The sequence below is a fragment of the Capricornis sumatraensis genome, chromosome 5, assembly GCF_032405125.1.
Source record: "Capricornis sumatraensis isolate serow.1 chromosome 5, serow.2, whole genome shotgun sequence".
Classification (NCBI taxonomy): domain Eukaryota; kingdom Metazoa; phylum Chordata; class Mammalia; order Artiodactyla; family Bovidae; genus Capricornis; species Capricornis sumatraensis.
In genome coordinates this window covers 87,209,319-87,228,445 of record NC_091073.1, presented here as the reverse complement: position 1 = coordinate 87,228,445, position 19,127 = coordinate 87,209,319, and the positions used below count along the sequence as shown (strand labels likewise).

At 39.3% G+C, this 19,127-nt stretch overlaps 1 protein-coding gene across 1 annotated transcript in view; it reads right to left on the bottom strand.

Moving 5' to 3' along the window:
• AMPH (amphiphysin) overlaps positions 1 to 19,127 on the bottom strand; it is a 205,970-nt gene that overhangs the window by 98,054 nt on the left and 88,789 nt on the right. The window contains exon 2 of the mRNA XM_068972726.1: positions 7,760 to 7,844. Coding sequence (XP_068828827.1) covers positions 7,760 to 7,844 — 85 coding nt within the window. The remainder of the gene's footprint in view (positions 1 to 7,759; positions 7,845 to 19,127) is intronic.

Below are 19,127 nucleotides of genomic sequence, written 5' to 3'. Positions count from 1 at the left end.
AAGATATTATATATACTTATGCCTAGGACTTCAAGAGCCAATACGGAGGTAAAATTTTGTTAGCTCACTTTTGACCCAGTTACTTTTGCCTGAAAGAAAGAAGACAAACAGATATTAATTTTACCAGATTGTATATACAATTCATAGAATGAATTAACTAAACTCATGGCAACAGTGTCTATAAACTCAGGGGCACCATGCCCCATACTATAATACCATGTGCATGACACCTTTGTTCAGGGAATATATACCACTGTGTCCCTGAGTGTACTTGCAAAACCAAATCCAGTGCATTTTATTTGCAAGATTATACAGATGTAGCTAAACATCTTAAGGCAACAAGTATGTAATACCTATTAAACAAGCAATGTTTTGTTGGACTGACTTGTTAAAATACGGTAAATGTAATACTGATTTATATTTAGATGTAGCTGTTTGAAAAATAGAAAAAAAGCAAGCAGCATCCACAAGACAGAAAATTTTTTATTAACTATCCTCTTTAACTAAGAAATGGTGAGTTGATGATTCAAAAGGAGTCCAAGTGGAAGGAAGTCCAAGTCCAAGCACAAACAGATGTATAAAACTTGGATCTGAAGAGATATAACTTCAAAAATTGTGATTTCACAACAGTAAGTCCTGCCTGTTCACCTGTGATCATGAACCTATAGAAGTTCCTAGAGTTACATTATTATTTTTGGCCTTTACTGACATTTTTTTTCCTGAAAAGGTTAAGTAACACATCAGAATTAAAACTGGCTCAATTTCTCAGAGTTCAGACAGGTTAACTCAGTCTTAAAAGTAATGTGGGTACATTTTGTGATCATTTTTGAAGCTGAGAAGATAACTAGATTATCAAGGAGATGAGATTTAACAGAGTCATAATCAGCAACTTGATGAACAGATAACTAATAGTGTCTGAATCCACTGATGATCAAAGACCACATTAGGCTGCTCAACACTCCAGGCACTCCTGGTTTACTAAGAAATAATGCTCTATTCTGACAAGCTCAGGTTCCAGTTCAGTTGGAAGATGACAGTTTTTCAAAGGTAAAAGCAGCAGGATCTCAGGAACATATATTTTTTGCTTCCTTGCTTTGAGCTCTTTGTAGTTATAGGAGCTCTCATTAAGAAACTAGCATTGATTTCATAAACCGATTTCTTTATTTTTAAAGATTTCTTTTGCAAATCTTCATGCAAAAGACACAAGATAGACAGGAGACTGGAGTGCATTTTGAAATCACATTTCTGGGCTGATGGGAGTAGGGGGTGGTACAGAGAAGGAAGAGAGATATCAAAGAGGACATCTCAGTTTCCACAGTTTTATCCAAGATTCATGGCCCAATTTCCAGCTATCCTTGTCAGCAATCCCAACAGCACCTATGATCTGAAAACCAAATCAAATATCTTTTGCCTTTCAATAAAGTAAAATTAGAAAGCTAGCTAGCAATTACACATACCATTTTCCATGTATTTCCCTTAAGCCAACTAACTTGAGTTTATACAGATCTCTACTCTGAGCTTTTGGATCACAGCTACTCTATTGTGTATTCAAGGAGATAGACTGCCTAGTTAGAGCTGTTAAACTCACCACAGCAGGCAGGCCAGATATTGACATAGTTATATATTATTTTTCTAAACATGTACCCACAGGTTATGATCAATCAAATAACCTAGAAACTCCCTCAAAAGTTGTTATTAAGAAGAAACATTTTAAATTTTGTAAAATATTTGCACACTAAGATGGTTTTCAGCATTACGGAATTCTCACAGAAACTTAGGGTTAACCAGAAAAAGCAGTAAACTTTATTTCCAGAGAGGCAGACATATATGAATGCTCTTAAAATATATTGTGCAATTATTGAGTGCAAACTCTAATAGAAACCAAGTATAAATGCAAGCAACAAGACTCAGCAACTCTCTCAGGAGTTGCTTGGAAGAAATTAATGGTATCAGTTAATGAATTGATAAGCTAAGTCACTTCAACTGCGTCTGACTCTTTGCAACCCCACGGACGGTAGCCCACCAGGTTCCTCCGTCCATGGGATTCTCCAGGCAAGAATACTGGAGTAGGTTGCCATTTCCTTCTCCAGGGTATCTTCCTGACCCAGGGATCAAACCCGTGATCCTTACATCTCCCACATTGGCAGGTGGGTTCTTTGTCACTGGCACCACCTTGAAATATATTAATGCCTCTGGTCAAAATATTATCTAGTCACAGAAGAGTGAGCTTGCTCTAAAACACAATACATGAAAAAAATAACTACAAATTGGAGAATGTAGCTGGGATTCAAGGACTGAATAACATTCTGCATAATTACAATGACTTACTACTTAGTGACTAAAAGTAAATAAAGCTCTTAGAAGATGGAAAATACTGTACATACCAGCTGATAATTATGGAGTAGCATGGAACTAGAGCAGCTTCAAAATCCAGGGAGGGGACCAGAGCCTTTCTCTAGTCTTGATAACTCAGGTTAGACTCAAGTCCAGGCAATGTGAGACACTCTCCAAGGGCTATTTGCTGCCAAAAATTAGGATCAAAGAGATGAAGTAGATGACAATGAAGGGAGGCTTTGATATTGAATGAGAGAGGAGGCATGGAAAATCTAAGGCAAAAGGTGCATACAGAGATATGTGTGACAAGGAGGGATATAATGACCAAGTACCCAGCAGGTGCTAGAGAACATAGAAGATTTCTTTAATGACTGCAACAGGCTGCTTTCCTTTAAACATTTTATAACCTGATGAGGATATAGATGCACACTTAAAATAACTGTCATATTAAAAAAAATGGAACAAGAGCTATTGGATAAGCTACAAAAAAAAAAAAAATGTACTCTGGAGGACACAGAGAAAGAGAGAGCCTGGCTGAGGAGACTGGACAGACATTAGGTAAGAAATATCTTGTAAGCTGACCTTAAGCAAAGGTGGGACTTGAACATATGGAGATGGCAGGGCAGGCAAAGATAGTTCAATCACAACAAAGCATCTGCAGTGGAGAAAGAGGAAGAACAGCTTGGAAGCTAGCAGGCAGGCCCTAAATAACACCATCAGACATAGGAACAACCAATTATTCCTTTTTATATCATGGTTACCTGTGTTACAAAGAAATAGTTCTAGGATATCTGCTCAAGAAAATCGAAGAATTTTTCAGAATGTAAATGTGGTTTGCTCAAAATAAAAATTTTATCCACACATTAACACACTGTAGGAGTACATTTCATATTGACTCTTTTTTTCAAACTTCTTTTCTGTAATTTTTAATTATTTATGGACATATGTCCTAAAAAGTGTCATGAAACTGCTTACAAATATTCACACACTATTCAACACTTCTTCCATTCCAGAAATTAAAATGTGCTCTAGGAACATGCTCCAAATGATCATTTCTGCCACCAATTCAGCTTCAAGTTAGACAAATGTTTTAAAGTTTATGTGCAAAGCACTAGATTCTGTGCAGAGAAAAAGATGAAAACTGGCCACATAGGACCCCTATGCAGAGGAGAGATCAGTATGAAGACATGACTCCAGCTTCCAGACAATGGATTATCCTAATAATGAGAATCGCTGCCTGTGGATCCTCCAAACTGGAGAGATTTCAACGTCCCAATATCTCTCCCCTTCCTCATCTGTGCACCAAATAGGCCATCACCTGGTGGTGGGCATGGAGAGCTACGCGGAATTTCAGTGGGGACTGAGAAGCCATGGAGATGAGAGCAGAAGTGAGATTGCCTTCCCCTCTGTATGAGAAGGTCTAATTTCAGCTTGTGCCTCCATTAGGTTCCACATCTGTACTCACTGAAACGTGATCAAAGCTGGTTATCTGGGCCCCACCAGCCCCAAGGTTATTATTTTGTTGTAAACTGCACATCGGCCACAAGCATGGTATCTTAGTAGGCAAGTTTATGAACAGGAAGGAGAGAACCCAAAGACCTTGCTTCTACTTGGGGACCTACTCTGGATTACTTAACACAGCTGTTAGCGGGCACTCCAGTGAACCGACAAGAAAGCACCCAGTGCCCACAGCAGTCATTTCTGCTACTTGTCAGCAGTGCTGGTAAGAAAGGAATCAAAATAAACCCTCTGGGAAGGAAAGGGTAAAGTCACATCTCATTCTTCCTGCTGGATATTTCTAATCCTTGCTTTCCTTACTACTTGTCCATGGAAAGCCCTGAGTTCTCAGGGGGTGGGAGTGATTCACTTGATTCCCACTTGCTGGACCCTCCTCTCCCTTCCTCCCTGTCCTAACTGAGCTGTTCATAAAATCTAGGCCACAAAATCCATGACAACGTGGAGCACAGAGGACAATGAGAGCATATGCATAGACCCTTCAACCAGGCTTCTGGGCTAACACAAATAAAATGACTTTTAGGAAAATAAGTCTGCCATTAAAAAGAGAATTGGGAATTAGAGTAAGATAAAAGCTAAGCCTAAAACTCAAGCTCAAACACCCATTTTCACCATGAACAAGCAGGGAATTACTGCAGGGAATTATATGAATTATTATAAGGACTTTTAAGATTTTCTTCAAGAGAATTTAAAAGCAAGCCCAAAATGTTTGAATACTTTCTAGAACATTTTAGTAGTCTACTATTGATGTAATACTAATTGAGCATGGTCAGATGACTATAATATAATGCACCAATCCAAAAAAAAAGTTCACTTTATACTATACATAATATATTTTTGGATTTGAAACATATATACACAGAAAAAAATAAATCTAGATGTCCTAGGTCAATGTCCTCAGTGAATGCAGCTGTAAGATAATGCCTTCGGGGACTTCCCTGGCAGTCCACTGGTTAAGACTTTGCTTTTCAACACAGTGGGCATGGGTTTCATCCCTGGTCTGGGAGTTAAAATTCCACCTGTCTCATGGCCAAAAACCCCAAACATAAAACAGAAACAATATTGTAAACAAATTCAATAAAAACTTCAAAAATGGTCCACATCAAAAAAATGTTTAAATATAATGCTTTCTGCCTTTAGAATAATGATTCACGTTAATACTAAAAACAGTAGGTTTTGCAGAGGTCACCACAATCTTGATAGATCCTTCATTCTTGGTTAATATTTCTACACAAGGACTATGCCTTTTTTCAGCATATGCAGTGGATGGGAAGTGGTCACCAATATGTACTGGGGATTAAAGGGATTTTTCCCTCTAGAGTATTAATAAATTCAGTCTTCAGCTATTCTTCTTAAACTTTAATATATTTCAATAGAAGATTAATAAACCTGTCTCCTCAACTTCCTCCCACTCCCTCCTTTTTTTCCTTTTCTCCCTCTATCTGCCAACAAGGTTAAGGTCCCCTCCCTCCTTGTGGCATGAAAATGACTATAATTTACTCTTTCTGATTAAAACAAAAAATATAAAAATGAAAATCGACAAATGCAAGATGGTTTTGATGCAAGAGTATTTCCAAAGGGAACCAAATAGGGTCAGGAGTCTCCTGAGAAATACTATCTCTACATTTCCATTCTGCTCATTTTATTCTTATAAAGTAGAATTGCTTGTTCAAGTTTCCCTAAATGTTGAAGTTTTAACTATATCCTGAAATCTGCTAATGATCTTGCCAGAACTTAGGTGCTGTTCTTCAAGAATGACAGCATACTTACTATTGGCTCCACAATATTTGATAATGTATAAAGTGACAGGAATAGATGGCAGAGCAGTATTAAACTGAAAAAAGCTGACGACTCAGCCAACTGCACTTTTCTCCGATACCTTAGACAAAAAACAGTCCTCACCTTGTTCAGTCAACAAAGTCCAAAAAGAACTAAAAATTCACCAGAACTGGAAAATGCAAAGTACTACCTTACCTGAATGCATTCCTAAGCTTCATGCTTCCCAAGGTCAGCCTTCTGGGGTGCTAAAATATCCTACTATAATGAAAGGGATAGAGAAAAAAAATCTAACAGCAGAGAACTAATTAGCTCCACAGGGACACACTAGACAGGAAGACCAAGTTTCAAAGGAAAGAGTGTAATTCTCAAGTAGGAAAAACTATAAACATGAGTCACTTCTATCCAAACCAGTCCCTTCAAGCAGACATTGGGGACCTCTCTGCAAAGTAACAAGGGCACTGATTGACAAGTTTATATATGAGAAGTTGCTGGCATCCAGGTCAATAATGTGCACGAGCGCTATCTTAGTGCATGAGAAGTGTAAGAGAACTCCCCAAATGAGGACATAAGGGAACGTGGAGAATCTGTTCTCCTGGAGGAGACTTGGGGGGTGGAGGGGGGTGCCTTCTTCTATGGGCCAACATCCAACATTTCTCTAAGAATTCTCTCTTCTACCTTCATAAATCCAAAGTTCTCTATACTATTTAGTGATTTGGATAAGAACTAGTTTTCTCTCTATTACAGCTTTCTTCTCCAACTCCCCTCTCTCTTTCCACATTTTCAGATAGAATGAGATCACTGTCATTCATATTAAATTGAGTTCCTATCTGTCCAACCTTTAGTCTTAGAATGAAATTGGAGACACTCAGGAAAGTGCTTTGGTGGAGACTAGTCTACCTGGTTCTACCTGCTGGATTTTATATTGCCTGTGGGTGAGGAAAAGAAACAGCCTCTCCAGTTAGAATGCAGTCAAAAACTCTGATACACAAATGGAAAAAAAGAAACCCCCAGGGTCAAGGATCTGAAAACAGAAGCAAAGGGAGTGACATAAAACCTGTGCTGATTTTCCATTGCTAAGTTGTCATCACTGACGCCATGCACACTTATCTCTGAAGCCACAATTTCATCTGTAGACATTGGTGGCTACAACAAAAGCAGAGAAATAAACCCATGTCCTTACATTGTCCTCATGTCCAAACCCCATTTTCCAAAGTTGGTTGTTCCAGCCCACCTCTAAATTGAATTTTCTAACCTGAGAGGGCCCTGCTTCTTTTTCCCTGACTCTAATGCATGCTCTCTACAGGTGATATGCTAGCCACGTATCAAGCCCTAGTGTTATAAACAAATAATTTTCAAGATAGCTTCTTTATTCATGTGTCTGTTAAACACTGGAGAAGAAAATGGTAACCCAGACCAGTATTCTTGCCTGGGAAATCCCATGAACAGAGGAGCCTGGCAGGGTACAGTCCATGGGATGGCAAAGAGTCAAACATGACTGAGCAACCAAGTGCTGCTACTACTGTTAAACACATAGCACCCTAAGAAAGGAATAAATTTCACAAACTGCGTTTTTCAACCTTTTTTCATTATCGCTGCCCTTGAGGAAATGTTTGGGCATTTTTTCCTAATCATACCCCTTCACAAAATCTTGATACCATAGATATACTATCAGTATTTATGTGACATATTCTCATAAAAAGAGTACAATATTTTTTCATCCAACAAGAATCAGTTTTCTCCCTCTTAAGGAGATGTAATCTCTATTGAGAATTCATGATCTTGATGCATGCAGCAACTGAAGTAATTATGCCAGAAATATTTAACTACTGATAATATTTAGTGGAATATAAATCACTAAAAAGATCACCTTTCCTTGAGATCAGTAATCTGTATTGAAGAGCTCCAGGAAAGCAAAGGCTCTATCTCCTGAGACTCTAAAACACAAATCCTCCTGCAGTGCCTACTACCTCTTTGCCTTACACAGAAAAAGTCTACAAAATTAACCAGCGTCTCCTTCAAGTTAATACCAAGTCCAGTTGAAGGAGTTCTTTCTTCAACATCAAAACATTGCATTTACGCACTAAAACACAAACTCAACCCATTTCCCCCTCCAGAAACTAGATAAATGTACTTGCCTCTTGCCGTTTGAAGTTCTGGACATATTCTTCAAACTGTTCATCTTTTGTCTCATCAGCTTTCCCAAGCTTCTGAAGGACCTAGTTCGTGAACAAAACAAAATGGCTCTATTTACTAATGTTTTCAACAATCTGTGGAAGAAGGCTATTGCTTCACTCTTCTGAGGAGATCTCCCTCTTAGCACTGCTAGTTTTTCTATTCTGGAAGCAGCATGGCTCAGGGCCTTTGAAGTTGGACAGACTTGGATTTTAAGCACAGTTCCACCACTCAAAGGCTGAATGACCTTGAGGAAGAGTCATGCTATAGTGAAATATTTATTTATTCACATATCTTTTCTCCAGTAGGTTGTACATGTCTTAAAGACAAAAACTGGGCCTTGTCTTTTTGTCCAAAGTATCTGGCACAATGCTTGATGCATAATAGTTGCTCAATTTTTTGTTAAACAATGAACCAAAGTTATTTGAGGAAAGTATTAGCCAATTTCATAGGGATGGTTTTAGAATTACTGGAGCCAGGTACATGGTAAGTTCTCCCCCACCATCTCCTGATAGACCCTTCAATTCAATAATTGCTCAAAGAAGGCCCTGGGAGCACAAGGCCCATATGAAGCACTGGTCATCCAGAAACATACAAATGAATAAAACAAGGCCCCAGGACTTAATCTTAAGAAACTTACTATCTAATGAAGTAGACAAGGCAAGTTTACAAATAAATCAAGGCAATGTGTAATAAGCAACATGAAGGGGTTACAAGATGTTAGAAGCAATATCCCTTCAGGGAATGCTGGTGGAGATTATTCAAAATGTGCTGGAATCCAACAATTCCACTCCTGGGCCATATCTTAACAAAACTCAAAGAGATACATGCACCCCAATGTTCATTGCAGCACTATTTACAATAGCCAAGAGATTGCAGCAACTTAAATACACATTGACACATGAATGGAAAAAGGAGATGTGGTACATATATACAATGAAATGCTACTCAGCAATAAAAGAGTGAGGAAATGCCGTTCGCAGCAACATGGATGGACCTAGAGAGTATCATACTAAGTGAAATAAAAGAAAGAAAATACAATATAATATCATTTGTACGTGTAGTCTAAAATACGGCACAAATTTATTTACGGATTTATTTTTATTTGTGCTTATTCACAGCACAAACAGAAACAGACTCATAGATATAGGAAACAAACATGGTTACCAAAGGGGAAAGAGAGTGAAGGAGGAATCAATTAGGAATTATGCATGAGCAGAAATAAACTACCATATATAAAATAAGTAAACAACAAGGTCCTACTCTATAGCACAGGGAACTATATTCAGTGTCTTGTAATAAACCATAATGGAAAAGAATATGAAAATATATATATACATATATGAATCACTTTGCTGTATTACCAGAAACTAACATAACACTGTAATCAACTACAACTTTGAAAATGTGCTGGGAACTCCAGCAGAAAGGAATGAGGCGGAGTACACCGCAGCCAAGGAAGCAGCCTAAGAAGGGCCATTGGAAAAATCGTGGTGGACTGGGCATAAGTGGTGCTGTTTTCCTAGACCACGGGGCTGGGCATCAGAAGACACAGAAGAAATGGTTCTCAGGAACACAGCAGAAAGTTACTTTGGGCCACAGCAGAAGGATCCTGAGAGCCACATAGAGATCACTATTTAAGGTTCCCATATCTAGCATCTAAAACACTGACTTATTTAAGAATTTACCGAAGCTCCATAACGTTGCCTTCTCAGAATTCGTATTCCCTATAGCATTACCAAATATATTTTCCTGAAGCATAAACATTTGGGCATTAAAACATATATTCAAACAAAACACTTTGTATAGCTAAGTTCTAGGGCTTCCCAGCCCGTTCAGTGGTAAAGAATCCACCTGCCAACACAAGGTGGATGACATGAGTTGGATGACAAGGTGGATGACTGACATGAGTTCAGTCCCTGGGTGAGGAAGATGCTTTGGAGAGGGAAATAACAACCCTCTCCAGTCTTCTTGCCTGGAGAATCCTGTGGACAGAGGAGCCTGGTGGGCTACATTCAATGGGATTACAAAAGAGTCAGACAGGACTTAGCGACTAAACAACAACAAGGGCGAAGTTTTACATCAGCTTATGCTTATTTGTTTCCTAAAATCAAAGATATAATCTTGTACAAATTGAGAATTCCTTAGACCAGTTTAGAACGTCTTAAATAAACCCAAGTATGGAAGTATTTACCCAACAACACAGAGTCCTTGCAAATTCTTCCAAGAAATAAATTTTCTTTGCAGGTAAATAGAAATTATTCTAAGTATGTAAGTAAAAAATGATTATTTTATTCTACTCTAAAGCTAATTGTTTATAACAAATGCTAATATTCCTTCCTTTCACATTGATAAAGATTTTTAAAAAAACTTACGTAGACTCACATATATTACCAATTACTCAACTTCACTCAATTTCATATCACAAACCAATACCACATATGAATAATGTGAAAGATATATTATTCCTCATTGCAAATTTATTATTTAAACAGAGTTGGACGAATCCAGTAACATAACTAGTAAAAGGACAAATAATCACTCCATCAGCTAATAATCTCTTCTCAGTTAAGAGTTTCTTTGAGAGACAGAGCAGAAAACACTAAATTTTTCAAAGAACTGGACATTGTAACTAGAGAAAAAGCTGATAAGCATAAAAAAACATGATAAAACATACATGTGGAATCTTTTAAAGTTCACAGTTTTTATTCTTGGATGGTAAGATTCAGAGTGATTATCATTTTTCTTTATAATTTGCTATATTTGCCATTATTTCCTCAATGGCCATATGTTACTAAAATAATCAGAAAAAAATCATAAAGATTAATAATCAGGAGTTTATCATACTGATAGCCTGTATGTAGGAGATTTATGTATTAGATTATAGTATAAGTGAGAAGATTGTTTGTAACTGGCTGAAAGGCTCTCCTCAAAAGAAACTGATGAGTGAATTACTATCAACTGGAAGAAAGATTTCCAAAGGCAGCCCTTAGGACCTGTGTCTGATTCAGTGGTTCGTGTATAGAGAGGGCTATCAGTAGTACTTACTTCACAGTATTGTATGAAACTACCAAGGGTGCACGTGGAAAGGCAGAGCTTTGGTGCCTACCATGTAATTGTTGCTGTTGTTATTTAGTCACTGAGTTGTGTGCAACTTTCTTGCAACGCAACTCTTTTGCAACCGCATGGACTGTAGCCCACCAGGTTCCTCCATCCATGGGATTATCCTGGCAAAAATACTGGAATGAGTTTCCATTTCCTCTTCCAGGGGATCTTCCCAACCCAGGGGTCGAACTTACATCTCCTGCACTGGCAGGCAGGTTCTTTTCTACTGAGCCACCAGGGAAGCTCAGCAAATAATTAATGCTCAATAAATGTCTACTCTTATTAGAGATATTATATAACCTGATTAAATAACTTGTCAATGGCCTAAACTTACATTGGCAAAAAGCTGGGGAGGATATTGGATATGTTACATGCTGAGAATAAGGATTCACAAAAAGAACTTTAACAATTGAAATGTAACAAGGATTGAATGTAGGTCAAAATATAATTGTCTAAGTACCAGATTTTGTATTCAACTTTCTTTTTTTTTTTTACTTTTTTTTAAATTTATTTTTTAATTTTTTTTATTTTACGTTATTTTACTTTATAATACTGTATTGGTTTTGCCATACATCAACTTTCAACTATAATACAACACGATGGATGTTAAGAATACATGGTTTCTGCCCTTAAGTAGAAATAAGGAGTAATTTCAGCTGACAGTCAATATGAATTGACAAAGTGATACTGATGCCAATCTAACATAATCTCAGATTGCACTAACAAGCCTGAGAGATACCAGGAGAGCAGTCTTGAAAGCCTCTCTGTGGTGGACTAGTTGGTATACACAAAGATACATAGACAACCTTGAGCCAGCTGAAAAGGCCCCCAGAAAGGCAGAGAGCTGACACCCTACGGTAAGAGGCATATGGGACACAATCAGTACACTGCCTGTCAGTCGCTCAGTCATGCCTGACCCTTGCGACCCCATGGACTGTAGCCCACCAGGCTCCTCTGTCCATGGAATTCCCCAGGCAAGAATACTGGAGAGGGTAGCCATTCCCTTCTCCAGGGGATCTTCCCCACTCAGGGGTTGAACCCCTGTCTCCCGCATTGCAAGCAGATTCTTTAATTAATATATTACCAGGGAGAAAGTACTGCTGTCTTCAGATACCTGAAGAACCAACATAAGGAAGAAGGATTGGACTTTTCCCAATACGAAACCAAGATCAAGAACCAGCACAGGGTGACTTCCCTGGTGGTCCAGTGCCTGAGACTCCCCGCTCCCAATGCAGGGGTCCCAGGTACGATCCCTGGTCGGGGAACTAGATCCCACGTGCCACAACTAAGAGTTTGCATGTGGCAACTAAGAGTTTGCATGTGGCAACTAAAGATCCCACATGCTGCAATGAAGACCTGGTGCAGTCAAATAAATAAATAAATGGTATTTAAAAAAATAACCAACATGGACAGGTAAAAGCTATATCAAGAAAATGTTTCACCAGAAATTTCTATCTTGTGTTCCTAGAAATTAAATAGTTTGTTGGTGGAGGTAATGAGCTTACTGTCCTAGAGTTATCTGAGCTTAACCCAGAATTAGTTCTAGAAAAGGAATTTATTCATTGAAAAGATGAATAGAATAAGTCATATTTCAAATACCTTCTAATTCTTGAATCCATAATCAATGGATAATGTTAGACAGTTTCCCTAGAGAAGAATACAAATCTCAATGAATAGAACGCAGAGAAGAATGTCTGTTTGTTTCTGTCTCTGACTGATACTGACTTGCTGAAGACTGCTTGCCAAACCCGGTGGTAGGGACTGTGGAAGAGCGAGCTGTGTTCCTCAGACTGTGGTCGTTTGACAGGCTTGAGCACGGGTGCTACAGTGGAACTAGGGCAACTGTGGCCAGCATGCTAGGCAGAGGGTAGGTTATGGGAAGGCTTCGTCTGCAAGCCTAAAGACTTCAATCTTCCTGCATAGACCGTGGGAAGCCAACGAAGAGGGTCTCTTCCCTGCAGGCAGCTACATGATTAAATCTGTGCTCCTTGGTGACAGTATTAAGGACAGATTAGAAGGGAGAATGACTGAAAAGTAAGGCCAGTTAAGGAGCTATTTGAATAGTTTAGGCAATAAATGACAGCTGGAGCTAAGGAACAGATAAAACACAATCCTTGCAAAGCAAACACACAGAACATCATGGCTTATGAGACGCAAACGGTAAGGATAGAGGTGAGTCAAGGATGACCTCATTTCCACTGTGGCAGCTGAGTGGGTCATCTGGTGAAAATCAGATTCTCTTCCCAGGGAGGTGGGAATGGTTTAGATTTGGGACTGTAAAAGGTAAAAACCAGAAACATTCAGCAGAAATTCTGGATGGAACCGAAGTCTCAGGTGAGGCAGAAACCACTGGGGAATGGTACCCATGTTCAAGCAGTTTCATGATTTTTCTCCAGCAGCCTTGACATAGGTAGTAAGATTGATGTGCTACATAGAAAGTATGTAAGGCACCAAGGTCAATGAAACCTAGAATTGAGATAACCAAAAAAAAATTCTTTTACCTTCTTTAATATCACAATATTTCAAAGTATGCTTATAATTTAGGTGGCCTTTTTCCTTCACCTCACCACTAGTAATGCTGAAAATACCAATTAAGCCTGAACGGTTTGGCATCACTGATATTACAAGAGGATTACTACTATATATTCAAGCATCTGATACTCAGATTTTGACATGACACATCTTCCTCCTCCATAGGCAAGAGGAAGAAATTCCGAGCCTGGTGCATTTTGGTTTAGGATTTAGGTCTTAGATGACTTCATCTCCATTGATGCTTTCCTATTTTGACACAATAGGATTTCTGTTGTTACTTTTGTTGCTAAAGGTTTTTAAATGCAAAATAATATTGTGAGTTGAAGTTGCTTTTTCAAACTGCCTTTCCTTTCAGTGAGATTCTGAAATATTCCTATAGGGCTGACTGGGTGCTTAGCTTCTCACTCTCAGCTCTAAGTTCAGAAGTTCTGATCTGATTCTGAAAGACACTATGACACGGGCAAATAAAAAATTAAACAGGAAAGGGACTTCCCTGTGGTTAAGACTTTGCCTTTCAATGTAAGTGGTGTGGGTTCCATCCCTGGTCAAAGAGCTAAAATCCCATATGCTTCTGGGAGGCATGAAAACCAAAACATAAAGCAGAAGCAATACTGTAACAAATTTAATAATGGTCCACATCAAAATCTTTTTAAAAAAATTAAACAGGAAGGAAAAGCAAGACTATGGTAACTTGGATTATTTCAACTAATAAACCTTCTTTCAGTGTCTCCAAAGCAGTTAGTTGTTCAGCTTAGATTACATGCTCCAATTATGTGAATCTCACATACTTTTCTAGAGCAAGTGTTCACGTGTAAACTGTCCAAGTCAAGTCCCTAAAAATTTAGAACTCTTTTTAATTTGGATAGTTTCCTCTTACTGTAAAGCCAAAATTCTGACCAAATTTCAAATTCTCAGAGACCAGTACAAATTAAATACTGACCATTATAATAGTGATACTTGCCTTCTATCCATATGTTAAAATTAGGAATGGAATACTGTGTACACAGTTTCCAAAGAAAGTAGTTGGCGTTCAAAATCAAAGGCAAAAAATTCACAAGGTTCCATTCCACACAGAAACCCCTTTTTTTAATTAGAGGAAAGATCTAAGAAGGTCAAGAAATTTACAACTCTAAACAAGAAAACCAGTCCTGTGATCCAAAGTGGGAAACTGATAAGAGGAGGGAATGCAGAAATGCAGACAACAAAGCAATTCAAGATGAAAGCCACTGGGGGTGTCAGAGACACATTTTTATGTACGGCTTGATATTGGCATGAGGGTGACGGTGGAAAGAATTCTGCAGGATTGGCCTCCGGGATGCCCTAGAGAGATTCATGCATTTGATTAGGGCTTAGACCAGACAAGCTTCTAACTCTGGGTGAGTCATGCTTCCTTAAACCAGAAAGTCAAAGTAATAATCCTACAATTTAATTAGAATTCTCAAAACAAAGAAGTGCCTCTCTCTTCACATTTTCTGTTTTACAGCTGTGTATAACGGACTTTTGGACTCAGAGAGAGAGGGAGAGGGCGGGATGATTTGGGAGAATGGCATTCTATCATGTATACTATCATGTAAGAATTGAATCGCCAGTCTATGTCTGACGCAGGATACAGCATGATTGGGGCTGGTGCATGGGGATCACCCACAGAGATGTTATGGGGAGGGAGGTGGGAGGGGGTTTCATGTTTGGGAACACATGTAAGAATTAAAGATTTTAAAATTTAATAAAAAAATAAATAAATAAAATAAAAAAAAAAAAGAAAAAAAAAAAAAAAAAGAAGAAGAAGAAGAAGAGCATATCAGATTTTGTACACGTAATCCACAGAACCCAGGATCAACTACATGGGATGACCATGGCCTTTTTTGGATAGAATGCAGAGAGTTGGTCTTCCTCCACTGCCCTCGCCCAGGTGAGTCATTCATTAATTTGTCTGTATACTCACCTATCCATTTATCAAATGCTTATTCTGATGCTGTGCAAAGATCCATAACCTTGGACTGCAGGGTAACCACCAGGTACCTGCAAGCACAGGGTAGCTGCTTGTTCTAAAGGGTCCTATGGGCATGTTTCCCAAACTTCAGGATTCTAGTCCCTTGACCTCTTTCAGCATGTGTTTCGAAATCTAAAGAAGTGGCTTTAATGTGCCCTAACTTGAGAGGAACAAGATAAGTCATCCTTTGGTGTGATTCAGGTGCCTATCAATGTCCTGCATCTTGCCCTTCACCTAGTCCTCTGCAGGATGTATTTCTGCGCCACTATGACATCCACTTCTTGCCCTGGCAGATTTCAACAGTACATTAGCCATCACGTCATCAAAGCCTCTCAAGAGGTTGGCATGAGTCTTCTTGCTAATTCTGGGAAAGACTTTTAGGGAAGTAAATAAGAAGAGATGAGAGAGAAAAGGTTCACAGCCTTCTATCCCACTTGGGTGGCCTTCGGGCTTAAATAGTTTTGAGAAAAACATATGGTAGAGAGAAAGTACAAGCCTCAGACATAAGCAGATTTATCATAAGGGGGGTAGGGGCAATCAGGAATTAGAAAGCAGTTTGTGGCTCAGACAGTAAAAAATCTGCCTGCAATATAGCAAACCCGGGTTCAATCCCTGGGTCAGGAATATACCCTGGAGAAGGGAGTGGCAACCCACCCCAGTACTCTTGCTTGGAGAATTCCATGGACAGAGGAGCCTGACGGACTACAGCCTGTGGGCTCACAAACAGTCAGAGATGACTGAACAACTAACACTGACTGATTGGCTGGAATGAGAGGAAAAAAGGTCAGGAGCCTGGAAAGGGGATAGAAGTAAGTGAGGTGGGCCTCCCAAATGCAGATACAGTAAACACCAGGCATAGCTGCTCTCCATCAGGGTCTACCTGGTGAGGTATCATGTTTGATTTCCACTCTCTTCTACCCTCCTCAATCCTTTACAGTTGAGGACATCTTAGTCCTCTGACTTAAAAAAAATGTTGTTGAAAAAGAAAACTTGAGGAATATTAATGTAGCAAAGATGAATGTATTGTGAACACTTTGGCATCCAACTCCTTCTTCTTCTCTAGGAATCCAGGGGTGCCCCTCTGTCCCTCTGGGTTGGGTCACATCATCTCAGACGACTTTTCCTTGAAACCCAATACCTCTAATATCAAACCAGGAATACAGTATTTACACCAAGATGCAGTGACATAAAAGTCTGCTAAAGCCTTTGAATCATCCTGAAGCTCTAAGGGGGACCAGATTTTCTTTCTCCTGTGGCTCCCCCATCAAGGACAGAGAACTATCTAATGCCAACATTGCAGTGATCCTCCAACCTCATTAAATCATTCAAATTAATCCTCATGCTGCTGAGCAAGGGGGAGATATTCCTCCATTTACCATGAGAGGAAACATGTCTGCCAACCAGTGGCAATCTGTCTATCTACAGAGGATCTGGCACATGGTCATGGCAGCCTGGGAACTTGCTACGCCCAGGCACTTCACTGGGGTCAGTCCTGTTCCTGATTCTTTCCTATAGACTCCTCAAGCCATGTTTGTGACCTCAGGTACCAGTGAAAGATGAATTGGCAATTTGAAAACACTGATATGCAGTACAAATATGAAGGCACATGTTGATTTAGGGGAATCCAAAGTCCACAAAACCATACCCAGAATTTCAGCTAGGAGCTGTGAACTGCATAAGACAAGAGGGAGCTGATGAGTAGGACTCAGATGAAAAAGAGAGTCCAGAGAAGAGAGAAAGGATGTGTTCTTATGAAAATATTCCCATCTTAATAACTCCATAATTCCCTTATTAACTATTATGGAAATTTAAAATACATCGAGCACAGTTCCAAAACCATTCTATCTAAAAACGAATTTAAACAATGGTGGCCTGAATGGGAGGGGAGTTTAGGGGAGACTGGATACTTGTGTATGTATGGCTGGGTCCTTCCCCTCTTCACCTGAAACTGTCACAACATTGTTTGTTAATCAGCTCTACCCTAATATGGGCTTCTCTGGTAGCTCAGATGCTAAAGAATCTGCCTACAGTGCAGGAGACCGGCTCAATTTCTGGGTTGGGAAGATCCCCTGGAGAAAGGAATGGCAACTCACTACAGTATTCTTGCTTAGAGATTCCCATGGACAGAGGCACCTGGGAGGCTACAGTACATGGGGTCACAAAGAGTCAGATACAACTGAGTGACTAACACTTTCACCCCAATACAGAATAAAAAGTTTTTTAAAAATAAAATAAAAATGAATTTAATCCTTTCAACAATCTTGTGAATTAGGTTATAATGGCTAGCCTCATTTTAGTGATAAGAACACTGAAAACTGGAGGGGTTAAGTAATTGACCCCAGTCATAGAACTACATATAACTGAGCTGAGATTCAAAGCAGAGAGTTTGATTTCAGAGTCAGCTTCTAACCACAAGGCTAAAGACAGCAGCAGGTAAAGAAACATAGCTTGGTGGCCACACTCTTCCCTAGGCAAGAAAGTCATTTTCTACTTTTTTTTTTTTTTTTTGCCATGCTTCAAAGCATGTGGGGTCTTAGTTCCCCAACAAGGGATCAAACCCACATCCTTTGCATTGGAAGCATGGTTACTTAACTACTGGTCTGCTAGGGAAGTCCCATTTTTTTTTCTCCTCCCTTCTACATTCAGTCCCATTGACTATATGTATCACATTGCCAGGGACATCAATATTACAACTGCTGTATCCATACTTTTGTTATACAGAACCATCCAACACCATCTCCATCCAAAATAGGTCACTATAGTCATTCAAATACCCTAAGTGAGTGGACATGGGTTATATAAAATATGAATTCTCCCCACTCTACCCTTACTTAGAAGTAAAGGTCCAACTGACTTCAGATTGGCAAAAACCCTGGGAGGACATCACCTCACTATAAGAACATTAGAGATCAGACCATAAAGAGTGTCTTAGCAACAAGTGACACAAAAAAGTAAAACAAAAACACAACCTCAGGTACAGAGGAGTGCAGTATAGTCACTTGTTCTAACAATTTTGTTTATTTAATTTTTGCTGCACGGGCTTTTCTCTAGTTGCAGTGAGTGGGGGTCACTCTCTAGTTGCAGCATGCAGGCTTCTCATTGTGGTGGCCTCTCTTGTTGTGGAGGATAAATCCAGGTACACAGCCTTCAGTGGTTGAAGAACATGGGCTCAGCAGTTGTGGTTCCAAGGCTCTAGAGCACAGGCTCAAGAGTTGTAGGACATGGGCTCAGCTGCTCCATGCCATGTGGGGTCTTCCTGGACCAGGGATCAAACCTGTGTCTCCTGCAATGGCAGGTGGATTCTTTACCCTGAGCCCCCAAGGAAGCCCTAGTTACTTGTTCCAAAGTGTTCTATGGGCAAGAACTTCACTGTTTTCCAAACTTTTGGTGGAAAGAATGGTATGAATAGATCCTTACACCAAAGTCTGCACTGAGGGCACTGAATAATATCAAGAAGGACACTGGCCTTCTTCAAACAAACTCCTTTTTTTAAAATAATGATGCCTTCGGTAACTTGACCCTTCCTGCCTCACATTGTGAATTAATACAAAGAGAAAGATACAGGGCGCTTAAAGAACTTTAAAAATCACATTCTCAGTAATCTCAGATTGGAATACCACTCAGTTTCACAGGTTGCCTAAACAGTCCCCCAAAAGCCACACAACACACTCCAAATGCCAGGGCTCATCATTACCAAGGA